Source organism: Archocentrus centrarchus, chromosome 1 (genome assembly GCF_007364275.1).
Source record: "Archocentrus centrarchus isolate MPI-CPG fArcCen1 chromosome 1, fArcCen1, whole genome shotgun sequence".
Taxonomy (NCBI): Eukaryota; Metazoa; Chordata; class Actinopteri; order Cichliformes; family Cichlidae; genus Archocentrus; species Archocentrus centrarchus.
In genome coordinates this window covers 13,795,245-13,813,191 of record NC_044346.1, presented here as the reverse complement: position 1 = coordinate 13,813,191, position 17,947 = coordinate 13,795,245, and the positions used below count along the sequence as shown (strand labels likewise).

The 17,947-nt window shown below is 41.0% G+C and overlaps 1 protein-coding gene across 6 annotated transcripts in view; it reads right to left on the bottom strand.

The window, feature by feature from the left end:
- The window catches only part of lrba (LPS-responsive vesicle trafficking, beach and anchor containing), a 178,202-nt gene that overhangs the window by 16,693 nt on the left and 143,562 nt on the right, over nucleotides 1-17,947 (bottom strand). For all 6 annotated transcript variants that reach the window (XM_030741932.1, XM_030741948.1, XM_030741940.1 and 3 more), the window contains one exon: nucleotides 4,758-4,925. In XM_030741932.1, the coding sequence (XP_030597792.1) occupies nucleotides 4,758-4,925 (168 nt within the window). The remainder of the gene's footprint in view (nucleotides 1-4,757; nucleotides 4,926-17,947) is intronic.

Below are 17,947 nucleotides of genomic sequence, written 5' to 3'. Positions count from 1 at the left end.
CAATTCTGCTTGATTAATGACTATAAAAAAAGATCATTAAAAATTGTGCATTTGTGTTGATTAGTCTTGAGGGTGTCATAAGTGCAAAGCAAGTGCCTTATTTAGAAATATTCAGAAAAAAATAAATCTCACTGAGGCCCAGATCATCCACGGAAGCATTCAAAATTTCAGAAAATTCATGCACATGCACAAAATCCCCTTAAAAATACAAAACATAGAAAATTATGCAGTTCAAGCAGAAATGTATATAACAGCAAGAACCAGATCATATTAAGAAAAAAAAAAAAAAAAGAAAATCAGTCCTGTGAGACAAACTCAGTATGACGGACAGTTTGTAACAGGGACAGGCAGAAGGAAAATGACCAACACAAAATTATGACAGACACCAACACACACAGTCAGTATGTTGGTGTGCACTGTGACTGGCTGTGTAGGAGTGACAGCTTGTGTGTGTAGTCTGAGACGTTTGAGCCTGACTTGGCGCAGCCTGAGAATGAGCTCATGGTTGAGGCCTGCGTATGGTATTTCCATGAGAAAAAAGTTGGGAAATGAGTCTGCTCATACCCATTGTCTGAAACTAACCAGAAACCAGAGAGGCGCAGGGAAGTAGTGATTGTAACTGTCTATTACAAGGTTTCATCAGCCTCTTTAAGACCAGGAATCCAGCCACAAAAGCTCTGCATCGTGCTGTTTTTTATGTGAATGTAGGACTCTGGTAAGACTCCAAGATGATTGGTCTATACTGGTCCTATAACAGCAAGTTTTCTTCTTTTTGAGTCTACCTTTATTTTAGAATATTTACCCCAAATCCTCTGAATAACATGGTAATAATTCAACACTAGCTCACGAAATCCTTGAGAAGTACTTTTTAATGGGAGGCTAATTAAAACAGAAGATAATTTATGCATTTATTTATAAAAACATGACAGTGGTTGTGCTGCAATAACACAAGAAGACGAGCTATAAACCAATCTGTGCTATTTGGTACTGATTCAGTAGATTGGAAAAGACGTTAAAATGCTCTCCATCATAGAACAAGTGCCTGTGGTTTTGTGTTCAGGTTCAAAAGTGCTTTTTCTGCATGTGTGCAAGCATGCCCGATCAAAAAGGAGATCCTTCTATAATGCAGCAATGCCTGATGTACATTTATTAGCACTGGTCTATTAGACTGGATTTAAAGATCTATCACGCTAACACAATAAGGAGAATACCTCAACACACCGATGGCACAGCACAACACTGTGCAACACTATCATGACATTTCCCATCTCATCCACAGTTAATCTATTGGTGGGAGGACATGTGACATACCGGCATCATTCAAGGTCAAAATGCTGCCCATCTCTTTGACTACAGAGGAAAGTATTTTGCTTAAGCTCGAAGCCACTCAACCTATCTTCATTAAGTGCATATCTGACATTTATGAGGCTGTGGAAGGTTGGAAAGTGGCTGAGTCTAGGTCAGCATGTCCTATCCCTATATGCCAATGCAATGCTCAGGTGATTATATGAGGGGACTTCCACAAGGCCAATCTCTTTTGAGAGCATTGGCCCATGTCTGATGAAGGTTTTCTATATTCTATACATTTAAATGGCCGAGACGCCCTCGGCTCAGATGTCTCAGCCTGTCCTTTGATTTATTCAGTCACTTGACAAGATAGATCTCCATGTAAAACATGCTGCTTTATGCAAATCAACCCCCCGGGACAAAAAAAAAAAAAAAAGAAGAAAAAACTACAATGATTTTGTATTTCTGACAAGCAGCATGACTGGACGGCTTCTTGGGCTTTAAATGTCCATCATAAAATAATGAGATAATTCTATACAGAGGTCACATTGTCCAATGAAAATAAATCAGCAGGCTTTATGTTTGGTGAGCGACTCTGGCTTTCTGTCAAAGCAGGTTGACTGGCGTGGGCATTCTTCCCGTCTTCTGCCGAATTACACAAACGCCATACAATTCAAACGGGGCTCTGTGTTTTGTCGCTGGTGTGAGAGGCTGTGGGATTTTCCATAATCACATGCGAAAGAGGGGAAGCCCTGTACAAGCACGAGAAGGCTACACAGGGCACATTTCTCTCTATACACTAAGAGGCAACACAGATGTGCATGCAAGCCGTCCACGTGCACACACGCGCGCGCGCGCACACACACAGATGAAATTTGGAGTGGGAGACGGAGGTAGTACAGGAAGTAATCATGGTTTTGAAAAACACAGCAGTGGTCTCCACAGCACTCACTAATCTGTGCTGAGATATTCCAAACTTTCTCCCGGAACAGAAATGCACACATAAACACACAACTGTGTGCATTTATGCTGATGAGCGCACATAAATATACAAAGGTATACACATACCAATGAATGAATGTATACATACACATGCATATGTAGAAACACATCAAGGTATGATCCACACAAATCTTGTGTGTGTGTGTGTGTGTGTGTGTGTGTGTGTGTGTGTGTGTGTGTGTGTGTGTGTGTGTGTGTGTGTGTGTGTGTAGGCCAGTGGGAGAGTTAGCTTCTGCAAAACAGCGTGGCAGGAATACAGAATCAGCCAAGCAAAAACACAGAACCCTCCGGCCCGGTTGACTACATTTTCCCACCTTAATATACACACTCAAACGTACACGTACACATAAACGCACACACATCTGTGACCCATCCCCCTGACACTGAGCAGCCCCGGGGGCCTGTCCTAATGCGGCCTAGTCTGGCCCAGACCACAGCTCAGACTGAAACAGTTGTCACTCAGTAATGGCAGACTCTAGGGACACTTTCAGACCCCAAACCCTCAGTCCCAAAGCTCCTGCAGCCCTCAGCCACCCCCAGTGCCCAGCCATGACGAGGCCCAGGCCCGAAACTGTGTTTCCACCTTCTGCACAGACAGGGCACATTTCCTTCCGCACAAACACAGATGAAGGAGAGCCTTGGATTAGCTCACTGGGGTAACACTGCTTTGGTTTATTTAACTAATTAACGTACTCAGACCTGGGGAGTTTTCACCCAGAAAAGTGCAATCACAGCATTAGAGAGCGCGACTGGGAGGAGGAAAAAAACAAACTTTTTTTTCCTCCTCGAGGCAAGTGAGCAAACTTTACAGCTTTACAGATATGATGACTACTGACTTTTAACAACATGAGCTTCTGTGTTGCACTGTCCATATAGTCTTTCAAATCAGTAATTAATAATGTTAATTACTAAAACTGAAGGTGCACACAAAACACTGCAAGCACTTTTAAATCCAGTAAAATGCTAAAAGTGGCACCAAAGCCACAGATGAATAAAACAAAAAAACATATTCAGAAGCATATAAATCAAAGTATGCATCCTTAAAGTCATCAGTAGAAGATGCTTTTTTTTTATGCCACTCAAATCACAAGCACCTGCCTCTGAGGCTTGTGTGTATGTTGGTAGATTATCAATCCTATTGTCACTGGAACAGCTTGGCAGAAATAGTGTAGTGCCAGTGATCCAATTTTCTGCTGCAAGCGCGAGTGTGTGTGTGTGTGTTAAACAGAAGAATGGGTAATGGGCTGTGTGTGGAAATGACCAGTGATCTCAGATAATGAATCTGCATGTCTGTGTGTGTCTCTGAGTGTTTGTGTGAGTGAGTGAGAGAGAGTGTGTATAAAGGCCAAAGCACATCTGGATGGGAATTGGGGTGAATGAGGTGATAAATCAAGGATCTACCCCTGGTGCCTGCGATGCTCCAGTCACTGAGCATGAAGGGCAGCAGTACAGTGGAGGCAAAAGGGTGTTTGGCTGCTTGATGTGTTCTGAACTCATCTCCATTTAGACATTAGTGCCACGGGGAGTCTCTCTTAAAGGAAAAATTGTGGATTATTACAAGATGTGGCCTTTTAATTGTTCTGTTCATTATTGAAAACAGTAAAATTATAGCAACATTTCTTTGAAACAGACAAAGACTAAAGAACTGTAAAGACAATCTGAACTTTCAAATCATCTGTCTGCTTGTTTAGTTTGTCCTTGTGTAGGAGTTTACTGTATGGATGTTTCTAGATCTCAGCAATGCACTGCAGATAGTCATAATAAGCAGCAATAAACAATCATTTAAAAGAGAGCCAAAACCTCGTTACTTTACTCGGGCAAGAACAGAAACAGAATACGTGCCCCTCTTGGTGCGCACGCACACACGCGCACACACACACACACACACGTCAAAAAGGCTGATGGGAGCAGGGTCAATTGGCCCGCTGCTGGCTAGCTGCCTTTTACAGCAGATTGGTGAAGTTGTCAGGCTGGTGTTTGGCTGTGGGCAAGCTAGCTGTGTTTTTCTTTTCAACACTGTGTTTTGTGTGGTTGCTTTCGGGCAGGACAGTGTTGCTTGTGTGTGCAGCAATACAAAGTGAGTGAGCTGAATAATGAATGAAAGCCAAGGAGGAGGCTTAAAGGCGTTAAAGTGGAACACTTGGTGGAGTGCTTTCAAAAGGCATACACAAAGGAAAAGGCTTTGCTCAGCAAAACTGTCCAGTAGATTGTTAGCTTAGCTCTCCCATGCCACTCTACAAGCACTTTAACATGGCTAATGGCATCAAAAATCTCCCTGACATACAGAGGCAGGGAGTGGACATATGCTTTTATAATATAGTCAGATTAAGCATCCATCTGAGAGCACTACTGCTCAAGTATACTTACCTCTAATATGGGATTTTTCTCCTTACTCAGCATGGTCTGCCAAGGCAGTTAAATGAGCTATGTGTATTAAAATGTGTGTGTACATGCATGCACTGTATCACCTCTCTGAGCATGGGGTCGTTGATCGAGCTGAGGTTGACTGCGCCTTCATAGGTCAGATAATAGAAAATATTGAGGGCTCTGGCGGCTTCAGGTCCCTGCTGCTTGTAGCCGAAGATCAGATCGATCCACTGGTGAAGCTGGCAGGACACAAACTCGCTCTCCAGGGCCTGTAAACAGACATGAGGACAGAGGGTTATGAGTATAGTAGATGACAAGAGATGCCTGCCATATGCATGCAATACTCTAACAAAATGCCTCTCCCCAAACATGTTATTTATCCCATTATTGAACAGCAGTTATTACTAATGCACCTCAAAAGGTGAATTCCTCAGAGAAAGCAGAATAAAGCAGCTAATTGTTCCTTTGACGGAATCTGCCAATGATTTCTATAACGAGCAAAAAGCACAGTAAATCCATATCTGATCATAAGAGCGCATCAAGACATTAGAGAACTCTTGTAGTTCATTAGGGAGCCATTTCAGCTTCTGTCTTTGTTCTTTTCTCTGCTGGTTGTGAGCGGATAAGAGCACCATGTTGCTCTCCTGCAGACGTCCCTGCATCGCCATAACGCTACAGATACGAGACGCTTTCTCTCCTCATTAGCCGGCAAAGGAGGGAAAAAGCATTTATGGTTTCCTCATAAAAACCGGCAATTGTGTTAATTTGTGTAAAGCTGTTGGCTCACAAAAGCCCTCTAAACACAACCAAATTAGAATGAGGCAGCCCTTGATTGTCATTGCTGTCTTGTGTCACATTAATTTGTGACAAAACATTAGCCTGCGCTACACTTAAATGGCAATTTATATCATTTAAATTTTTACTGCAGAGACCAGTGCATCCCTCACTTAAATGTGACTTTCTGACAGCTCATTCTGCATCTAATTCCTCCCCTCTCTCTTAATTACGACTTTCAATCAGGGAGCGGAGCGCATGTCTAAAGAGGAGAGTGTGTGCGCTTTAGGTGTGAGAGTGTTTTTGCTGCAGTTTGACTACGGACCGAATTTGTGCTTCAATTCAGTTTTATTTATATAGCGCCAAATCACAACAACAGTCACCTCAAAGCGCTTTGTATGGTAAGATTAAGACCCTACAATAACACAGAGAAACGACATCACAAATCGCATGATCTCAACTGATGAGAAGCTCAACAGTGAAAGCAGATAGTAGAAAATGCAAGAACTGCAATCACACTTTAGTTCCTAGAAAAAGAGGGGGTCTCTAATTAAGAAACAAAATGTTTTTATGACTTAATGCTGCAATAATCAAACATAAGCAAAGTTTGATCATCATGTGTTTTCATTTGCACTGCACAGAGAGCGTGTGATTGTATAGAATAGTGACACATTATTGCCTCTGTATTCCCCAGATACATTCTGTATGTTTTATTTGAAATGTCTCTGTATATACAGTACCTTATGAACAAATAACAGTATTAAAATGTTTACTAGCCTCTGAGTAAGATGGATAACCATAGAGGCAATCGATCATAATTGAAATATTATATAAATCTGTATTAATTCCTCAATGTTAAGTAGCACTTAATGAGACTTTGACTGACTTTGTCCTTATAAATTAATCTGTGTTTTACAGTTAAGCGTATGCAGCAATGAGAATAAAGGTAAAAAAAAAAAAATTTTTGAACTGGATGTCTGGTGAAATTCAAATTCCCGCTGTGTTGGTCTTCTGGTCCAAAATATTTCAAACAATACCTGAGCCTACTTTTAAAAGTGCAGTCTGGTGCACAGCTTGTCATTGCTGTAGCATTATCCAATGTGTACTATAGAGTTATGTTTATTACACACATTTTTAGATGTAAGAACTGCTCTGAGAGCTGCAGATTCAACAAAACTAGCAGAGAGAGAGCGAGCGAGAGAGAGATCTGTGTATTCCCTTCTTCTATGATCACACTCAAAAAAACAAATCTGTTAGTCTTAAGATAAAACAGAACACCCCTGGACTTCAAGACAGTCTAGACTCTATGTCTGTCTGCCTCTCTGGCATCGCCATATTCACATTATGTCATAGGGCAACCCTTTTTTTATTAATGTTACATGATAAGCCAGAAAAATCCTCTTTATTCAAACTTCCTTTAATAGCAGAGGTTCATTCTTGTGTGTGTGTGTGTGTGTGTGAGGGAGAGAGAGAGAGAGAGAGAGAGAAATCAGTTCATTATGCACTAGGATTGACCTTTGACAGGCCCTGCTCCCCTGTTTCTAAAACTAAAGCTGGGGCTGATGGGCATTTAATGTGCACCGCAATCAACTGTCATTCAGCGAGGGGAAACAAAGAGCAGTCGTGTTATTGCAGCTCCCTCTCCTGAGGCCCGCCTTTATGGAAATCATTTGCATGTTCCATTTGGAGAGGGTGAGACAAAGTAAGTGAGAATTTGTGTGCGCTGTGCTGGAATTGGAAGTGTATATCTGTTTTCGTATTTGTTTGGTCTGTCAACATCTCCCTGACTCAAGTCTCAGCAGATCTCTTTGACTGAAGTCTAGATGTAGGAACTTAACCTCAGCAGACTAAAGCTTAGAGATTCACAGAGTATCTGCCTACAGTAAAATGCCTTGATTGTAGCAGGTCAAACCTGCCAGATGAGTACATTTTACACAGCAGTGGTGTTACCACATGATTTAGATAGTAGGTAGATTAGGATTAAAGTACTTTACTCCACCCCTTTATCTAAAATGGGAGTTGTAGATCAGGAGTAGGAGGAACATCTTAAAATTGACAAACCTCCAAGGCTGAAAAATTAAGCCAAAACAGAACTCCTAAAATCTGCAGTTCCTTGAGTGGCCACTTGAGGCTGGCTCTAAAGAGAATCAATTACCACTGACTCCCATGTGAAAATGCCAACTTTGCAGCACACACACAGAAAGCATGTTTGTTGCCTGGTACAAAAATGGTTTTATGTAGCGCCCTGCTTTTCATACAACTGCAACCCCATTTGCATACTTCTCAGGCTAAAACATGGGGGCATGCATGCCTTGGGTGAACTGAAACATTGGCTGTTGCTAATGATGGTCTATTAGGATTCACCTCTGCTAATTCCAGTCACTGACCTCGACCTCTCAACTTGTGTTTGCGCTGCTGATGCCTTTTGGAGCTTCTTCTTCTCTTTATTGAATTACTTGACAGTTAGTATGACTTGGCAGAAGAAAATGGATGGATGGCTTGTTCTGTAACACAAACCATCCAAGCAGATTGTGCTTCAGTTTTGGTGAGTGATGATCTAATATTTTAGTAGTATGTTACTTAACCCTAATTAGTAGGTGTGCATGATGGTGCAATGAATCTCTATGGTTTTGGGATGCAGCTAGCTAATCAAGCTTGCTTTCATTAACCTGGACAATATGAGATTAAAATTCTCTTTTTTAAGTGTCTTGGCAGTAGTTCTGCAGGTTAGTAACACACATGGATGCTTATGGTGAAAAACACAAAGTAAGTATATAAAGAGCAAAATACAAAAACAGCCAAAATATATATAAACGTCTGCACTAATAAAGCCTAAAACATGAGCAAAAGTCAGTCTCAGGCCAAAAAAAAAAAAAAAAAAACGGGTAGAAATATTCAAGCTAAACTTTGGCAGCTTGAAGTAATTGCCTCCAGGTCATTTAAAAATCACCGTCCATTCATTTAGTGAGACCAGCTCCTGAAGTTTCAGTTCATTTTGCTGCTGATTCGAGGAGGTGGGAGCTACAAAACTTCAAGAATAGCATCGACCAAAACACTAACGCTAAGGCTTCAAAACACAGACTCTAGAAACTGGTTGGTGATGTCATCATGGTTATATCCATCCTTTATATTCACTCTATGGGGCACACCATTGCACTGGATGACACACTTCTTCATTATGACTGATATGAGCACGGTGGGTTTTTTTCCCCCTTTTTTGGTGTTACTGTAAATACTTGCTCTGAGACTGAGAAAAGTCCCCATCACTGACACTGTGAAGTTGTCTGAGTCACATTTAACAACGGGAACTACTGCCACCTACTTCAGATAACCTTTTTTCAAAAAATTTCATATTGGTGACTCATTCTTAGATTCAAGTCGAGCGAAGCAGCTTTGCAGTTTAACTTTTAACAGTAATAAAACTTATACTATGCACAATCTATTAGTGTTTATAAGCTCAAAATACCACACAATACTATGTAGACACTGAGGTCACCTCAATTTCTCGATGGCTTATAAATACAAGTGAAGCACAGAAATTAGGCATGTTCTGATAACCCATTAACAATGTGTCATGTGAGCAGCTGTGGAGTCGTTTCCACATGTGGTGCCGCACTGTAGAAACAGTTGAGCAGAAGGTTGGGGCAGATAGTAGATTCCTGAGGTGGGATCTGGTGCCACTTTAGGAGAACCAGGCAGGATTATTGATGGGCCAATTAGCAGCCAGTGTGTGTGTCATCCCCATCCACAGGGGACTCTCTGATAATTAATGAATAATTTAGCATGCCTTTATGTAAATGCTGATAGGGGGTAGAAGTAACTGGAATCCCACATTCCTATTGTTACAGATTTGACAAAGTACACCTTAGAAGCATAGGGGAGGAGGTCCCTTTTGTTGTGCGCTCTGATTTGTTTCCAACAGCAACAATAATTTGGAATATTCTCCTAAGGAGGCGAATGATACATTTACCCAAATCATTTTTCCCCATCAAAGCTGCCATGTATTCAAATGCATATAATTATATCCTCTTTGTGAACTGCATGCTTATTTTGCTTGAGCTGTGATGTGGATTCCAGCGAAAATGTATCATAATGAACAAGTCGTCTGCGTGCAAGGCTCAGGTTACTTTAATCCTTTCCTTTGTGAAACATCTGCAGCTGGAGTGTAGACTTCAAGTTTAGAAAGAAAACTAAAAACACTCTAAAAGAATGACAGTTTGACTACATGTCTGTCAATATGTTACTCTTTAGAGGGACCTGTACTCTAGACCGAGGATTTAAAGACATACAATCCTAATTTAAGACATCAGACAAGAAACACCAAGTGATTGCAATTAACCAGCTGGTGGACATTAAACCGGGATTGCTTTGAGTCCTGAGAAGCAAAACTGAGAACGTCTGATCTCGAGTCAGCAACCAGACCACAGCCTCATCTTGAAAAGCTTTTTCTGCTCGCAGGTGGGAAATTTATGATCTTTATTTTAACCTCATGTTGGACCTCTTGTAGTGATTATCTTTCTCTGGTTAAAAGTAAAAGTGTATGTCCATACTGCAAGTTTACACTGGGCCTATCTGTGACGTTTCTGTGCCTCGCTGTGGTTTGTGGTTAGCTTTATGGTCTGGATTGAGCTGGATTTCACTTCAGTCTTAATGAGGTGACAGTGAACGCTTTCCTCCTTGCCTCGCTGGTCCTTAAAAACCCTTTTAAGGACTTATGGAGAGCTGTCCATAAGGATGTTAAAACATCACTTAACAAATCAATCCGCTCATTTGCATGCCAACAGTGATGCAAAGTGTACGTGCACCGTGTGTGTGTGTGTGTGTGTTGCTGATGGTGTGGGTGTGTAATTAAATGCACATGTTGTATGCAGACCCGTTGTCAGCGGCAGACTGTTTTCTTTCGTATTGATTACGGATGCATAAAACAAACACTTGTCAGATTTGGATATATTAAAATGACTGCTTAAGAACAAGTTGATTAAAAACATCCTGAAAACCACATTTAGTATGTGTGACAGTCAAACATTGTGTTGTCACATTTAAAAATTGTGATCCAAGAAATTAGTAGTCGGATCAAGGTTTGTTTAGTCATGTTCGTTTTGGGGCATTTTATTAAATCTAATTATATAACCCCATCAAATAATCTCTAGTGGAAACCAGTCTAGTCTTTTTTTTTTTTTTTACCTTAATACAGCTTTTTAATCTCTCATTTTCTGATTCTCTTTTCCTCCTCCAAGTTCAGCAGCTCCCTTTCTTTTCCCTTCTGCTTGTTCTCTCACTCCTGTCTTTTCCTCCAGCTCTCTCCTAGTCATCTGATCCTGAGGATCAACTCCTCTGGAGTTTCCTTGCCCTGAGGTTGACAAGCACTCTGATTAAAGGGCTTATTAGCTTGCAGTAAATGAGAAGCTGATTGTCATTTTGAAGCACGCAGCCGAAGCCTGTAAACAGCCAGAAGAGGGGGGGGGGGGGGGGGGGGGGGGGGGGCAGCATGGAAGAGGAGGGGGGGGGGAACCCCAACATATGACGTAAGGAATGAGATCCTTAGAGCAGCCATGCAGCTAACAAACCATTTCCTTTATTCTCATATTAACACACACCAAGAAAAACCCAGATGGGCTGTGTGCGTTACTTCAGTCCCAAGCCCCACCTCCCTTCCGGCTCAACTAATTAGACAGGTCACAACTGTGAGAGTTCTGGATATGGTTCAATGGAGGCACTCGTCAGCAAGTGGAACCTGAAACTCTAACCCTAATTCTCTGCCGCTCTCTCCTCCCATCTTTCTCATTATCTCCCACCCACTTGAAAAGCAAGAGTATAATGTTAAGGGATGAAAAGAAGCAGAATGAACAGCGATTGGGGAAAGTCTCCACAAAACAAACACATCACGGTGGATTTGATCCAATTTACAGCCCAGACAATGGAGTAAACGCTACTGACTGAGACGTGAATGACACTGAATCCAAGTTAGAAGGCAATAATGCTGTGGTATCTGTGTCTTTAAATTAAATTTCAGCTAATGCAAGAATCCTAATAAAAGATTCTGTAAAAATCTTAAAAGGAGACTATCATTATTATTACTATTATCATTATTATTACTACTGGCATGCACTCTGAACTAAATCAGCCACTGTTCACAAGCACCTGCAGAGGATCTAACCAGATGTGTGCCTCCACTCCAAAAGGCTAACAAGCTAGCAAATACTTCACCAGTGCCACAAGACAATGGGATCAAGTGAGCAAAAGCTAAGTCAACATTAAGAGCTGATTAAACACAGAACCGCTGAAGAAGGCTTCTGCTTGTGGATGAAAGAATATTTGGATAGCTGTTGAGAGCAGCATTATTGTCTCAGGTGATTAGAGTTGGCTGAGGGACTGTCTGAAGGTGTGGAGGCTTCTCAACACTGAGTGGAGATGATTAGAATGAATGGCTCAACTGATTAGATTGAGTGTAGTTAGCCTTTAAGCAGAGGTTATTATGTGTTGGGTTATGTGGAGCTGCAGCTTGTTAGTGTGTGTCTATGTATGTACATGCACATGCAGGTGTGTATATGTGTGAGCATGAAATGAGGAAAAGGCAAAGATGACCAGCAGCTCCAAAGGATAAATACATCCTAAAGAAAACCCAGAAACTATGATATGTAGAAGGAATATAAAATAATTAAATCTGATCTGTTTTAATTCAGTTTCAGAAATATATTAAACAACAAAATAAACACTCAAAAATATAAGAACAAGAGTATACAGCAAGCATCCCTGTGCAGCTTTGGACTAAATTTTAACACAGTGTGCTAAAATAGTCACAAAATATTAACATGTCAGCATGCGAAGACACCAAAGGAGGACTGAATACAATTTCTATCACACAATTTTATCCATACATTCACCGGTGCCTTTGCTTTCAAAATGTCAACCATCTTCTGGGGACTGTGAATGTTTACACATTTCATGGGAATCTATACAACAGCTGCATTGATATTTCCTTCTCATATGGATAATACAAGTATGAAAAAACTATATTTAAAAAAAAATAAATAAAAAAAAAACTTATCTGCATTCATGCTCCAAGGAACACAGAGTTTGAGGTGGGGCACAGGGCAAACACAAGTGTTTGTTTAAATACAGCCAAGATTACAACACTGATATTCAGGAGTCTGAGAGGCAGCAGAAAAAGCGTTTCAGTACACTTTGGCAGAAGTAAAATGAAAGTGTGGAGGAGTGCAGGAAAAGGAGAAAGACAACATTAGTGAGTGAGTGTGTCAGCAGGAGTAGATCATCCCATTTCTCAGGCTCTCATAGGTCTCCTCCATTACGTCATTGAATAGGAGGATAAAGGAAAGGAGGGGGAGATGAGCAGAAAAGAGAGGGAGGCGAAGAAGAAGGGGGGACAGCTCGTAAAACACAGAGCACACAGTAAACATGTCTGCCCTTACGCATGACAATACCCCTTCAGTGAGCGCTGCCTGATATTAGCCAGATAACCTCCCTCTACCCCACGTGCTAGTTCCCATCCAACAACAAGGCTTTCAGGGAGACACCAGGGGAATAGATTAGCACTAGGCTAACGTGGTAAACTGTGCTCCATTACATGAGACCGCGCTGAACTATGTTAAGATTTTTCACTCACTCAGTCATTCACAAGTGCACAAGTATTTCTTAGTGGTTAGTGACTGGTCATTGCAGTGGTTTACCTCAGCTCATACATGGGTTCCTATGGGGTTACTGTGAGAATAAGCTGCGGAGGCGGGTGGGAACGGCATTATGTGAGTCCCAGTGGGTGTCTGATCAGAGAGTGCAGTATGGATGAGAGGTGAATGTAAACATCCATGATCTTTGACTTTGTGTAGCTGGTGGTCTGAGCTGGGGAGCTATCATGTCTGGCTATGTGTCTTGTGGGAAAAAATGTGAGACATTTCTGTCCTCTGAGTCCACTCTCTTAAATTTCAAATATAGCTCCTGGACAAATCGTGCATCATAACAAACATCCTAAAATGTTGATGCAAGTCTTTGAAATTATGTCATCAAAGATCAAAAAGCATATATACAAAAATTTCAAATCTTAATGTAACAATATGCCTGTTGAATAATGGGTTTCATAACTGCATAGCTTTTGTGAAGTGTGAAGGGCTGTCAGCACATGAAACTGACAAACTTCAGAGAGCATTTCAAACAGGGTGAGAGTATGAGTACAAGGCTTAGGGAGTGGGTAAAGGTGCTATGGCTCAAATAAATATGTCATTTGTCTTTTAGCAGCCATGTAGATGTACCTCTGCAGGCGGGATTACTGTGATGTCATCACAGTAACAGCTGTAACTCCAAATGACTACGATACACAATACAAACTCAGTTACTGAGTCCTTGCAGAGTACCATTTACTTAAATCTAAATGCTGGAGCTTTAAAAAGTATAAAAAGTGTGTTCTGTGTCAGAATACATAAAAGTCATATTTCCAAGTTGTAAGACATTTTAGACACTAAAGCGTACTTCCTCTATAAAATTATATGATCATACGTGTATCCAAGCACTGAGGTGTGAACAAAGAGCTTGAAATAAAAGCAAAAGCATCACTGATAAACTCTTTAGTAATGAATGGCAATAGTGACCATTTACACAGAGATACTCAAAGTTTGTTTGCAAAATCTGGCTCTTTATCAGCAGACTGACTGTATATACACTTATGTGCAACTTCAGGTTAGCAACAGAGCATTAATGTCAAGACATCAGGAAGCATTCATAATTCATGTTATCATCAACAGAGCTCAGATGCATACTCGCAGCCCCAGCCTGTAATTTGTGCAGCGTGTGAAGATGATCTGGATCACAATAATGCAACATTATTTGAATAATGCAATACTATGCCTGGTGAAGCAGAGAGAAGACTGACCTGAACACTCTAATGTGGTAAGGTCATATAATTACAACTTGTAGCCACATAAGTTCTTTTCTTTCTTTCTTTTTTAAAAAATCTAAAGTAGCATACAGTATATAATACATTTTACTGCTGTTCTAGTCACATGGAAAATCAAACATATCACAGCACAGGAATTAACATTGTACAGAAATTCAACAAAATGATCAGTTTCAGGGTTTCTGCAAAGAGTAAGTAAACCAGTGGGAGGTATAAAGTTTGCTTTTGATGAGTTACACAGTTATCTAACATCCACAGTGTCTCGTAGCGAGAGTCAAACCGTGGCCGGCACTCTCCCTATCGTTGCTTCTGACCAATCACTCAGTGGGCTTTGCCCATTCGTGAAGAAGAAAGTCTCCCTCTTTCTGTGAGAGCAGTTTAACTGATGCCTCTGTCACTTCTTTGAGTGAGCTGATATTTTATAAGAAGGAAAAGGCCAAAAGTAATGCATGCCTGTCTCTACCATGTGTGAGGTTTGCAGGTCTGTCAGCAGCGCTGCAAGAGCACAGATGACTGAAGGAAACCAAACAGCTGAAGTAGCTAGCAGCAAATAAGCACCGAAGAGTTTTGTTAAACGATAACTGAAACATGACATAAGAAGCCTCTGCATGTGTATGTAATGACAACCATAGAGTTAAATCTGTCTGATTAGAAAGATTTTTTTTGATAATGCTATTATTGCTTTACTAACCATATATTACATTTTAGGCACAAGTTGTTTGGTGATTATAAAGATTTAATTCAACATGAATATCTGATATTAAACTAATATTAGAATGTAGACTATACATAGACTAGACATAGACAATCTATGCACAATTTAGAATAAAAAAATGCAATTTTGTGTTTGCTCCTTTTAAAATCAGCATCGTTTAGCTCAGTCTAGCATTAAACAATACCCACAGCAGATGGCTGCTTTAATAGCCTGCCCCCATCTCAGTAGCTCCACTGAAACTCGGACCCATGACAGCACAGGTAAACACTGATGTGCAGACAAAAAACACACTCAAATTTACACAAGCATACACACAAAATCACCTGCTATCGCTCTAATGGTTAACAGGCCTGAAAAGCGAGGCATGGTCGTACATAGTGGAATGTCAGAGTGGCTGACAGTGCCCAGAGAAATGTAGTTATCTGGTGGAGGAGGGATCAAGTTCTTAACCTCTCCTTCGACCTCCTGGTAAAAACAACAAACAGCCCCTGATCTCTGTGGCATGCTGCCTCAAGACCCCAGTGTCTCCACATGGACGTATGTATGGGTGTGTGACGGACCACGAAAAAAGGAGTGTGGCCTTTACAAGAAATCATTTAAGTATACTGCAGGCACTTCCCTTAAGGCGCTGGGGTGCTGATTCTCCAACGAGGCTCTGAAATCCAACTATTCTTCAAACCTGTGGTTTTTCAAGTGAAGCCTTCAGTGTTGTGTAAGACAGTTGTTAAAAAAACTGTGTAGGCATACACTCGTAGTTAATCTGTTGCCATGCAACACACTTCTTACTAAACATTAGCGATAACTTATGACACTTGTAGAGGAAAGCATTATGAACCAGGCTGCAGTCTGATGTCAGGTTTAAATCTTGTTTTCTTTTTTTTTTTTTTTATAAACCAACCATGCAACTCTGAACAACAAAAACAAGCTGCCGCTTTGCAGAGCAGCACAATCCTTTACTGAGAGAGGCTTTTAATGGCCTTTCCAGATTGGGCCCTAATTAGCTGTTAATCATCTAAGGCTCATAACCAGAGTGGAGACAGCAGGCCTGTGTGTGTTTGTAAGTGAGTGTGCTTTTGCGTGTGTTTGCGTGTTCTCTCCTGCTGTCTATCCTTGTGTTGCAAAGCCATTAGCAGCAGACAAGCTAAAGAGAGCCAAACAGCCCATTAACTCCTTCACTCTTCCTCTCTCCTCTCCACCATGCTCATCTCTTTCCCAACAGTACCACAGTTGCCAGCTGACACCCTCTAATGCCAGCTATCTGTCATGACCAGAGACCTGTCCACCCACACATCCCTCCCTCTACCTTGGCCCTGTTTCTATGTGATCTGTAGTATACAACTGGGTCTCTTAAAATGATAAAATTACAAAGAGAAACAGCACTCCCACACTGACAATCCCAGCTTATTTTATTATTTTAAGTGAAACCAACAGATTCCAGGAATGAGTCAGCCTGAATAAATTAGAAAATTATACTTAAACTGACATTTGATGACAAAGCTTGTATTCACCAAGCCTCCGGGATGAAACATCCTATTCTCCTAGGAATGTTATGCGTCTGTGCAGCTACTTCTGCCTGCTGGGCTTGGCTGCACGTTGGATCAATATCTCAATTTGGAAAAGCAAAGAAAGAAAAAGCAGAGTGAAATTTTACCAGCTTTGAAAGCAGCATATCTAGTATGGGTGCAGACCACTTGGATGAGTCCAAATTGCATCTGCAGTGCCAAATTGAGCACAAAGGAACAGAGCAGGGGAAAAAAATGAAGGAGCAGAAGAAGAGGAGACCAGCACAGTTAAACCAGCAATGAAAATCTGCTTTAGCTGCTTTAGGAGCACAGACCATATTAATGCATATATTCATACAATAAGGTTTCTGCTTCTAGGTGGATTTTTTTTTTCTTTTACAATATTATCCAATTTATGTATGTTTTTAAAATGATCAGGTTTCAGCTCTGCATTAGAAACAGACATAACTCAGGACGGCAGAAATAAAAATGAAAACTTTGCCTACCACAGAATAAGACGAGGACTAACAAAAGAATAATGCATAGTGAGAGATAAAACAAAAACAGGGGCAAAGCTGCAAATAATAAAGTTATCAGTCTGCCAAGTTTCTTGAATGAAAACAAGGTTAAAGGATAAAGCTGGATGGACGGATTTAAGCCTGAAAATTATGATAACTCACAATTCAGTTTTGTTTATATAGCACCAAATCACAGCAACAGTCACCTTCAGGTGCTTTATCCTGTCAGGTAAAGCCCCTACAGTATTATGATCCCCTATGAGCAAGCATTAAGCACCAGTGGTGAGGAAAAACTCCCTGTAACAGGAAGAAATCTCTGGCAGAATGAAGCTCAGGGAGTGTCAGCCGCCTTTTTTAATTAATAAATGGAAAAAACAAATCTTGTACAGCCAATCCTTTGGTTTTGTTTTTTGTTTTTTTTAAATGCATGACAGTTTCCCAGAAAATGATCAAATATTTGAGAAGAGTAACCCTCACTGAGCACAAATGAAAACAACACTTTTTTCCCCCCCTGTGAGTATAACACTGCACAACAGCCTGCAACACTTCCACCACGACAAGCTTCCCCTAATACATCCATGGTGGGCTGCATGCTGACAGCCAAAAAGAGGGAAGTGTGTGATTAATGATAGCAGCATGGTCATATCAGCAGGCTAGTTAACAGACCCCACCATAAGACGGCACAGGTCACAGAGCACACCCAGCCTCATCAGCATCCATTACTACTGTGGGCACACATCACACATGGAGCTGCCACTGCTTTCACCCCAAAAACGTAATTGAGAGGGAAAAGTGGCCAGAGCAAGACTCCAGATTATGTTGTGCTGTAACCCACAGTTTGGTTTTCTTTTGGAATTTTGTTTATCCAGACAGACAG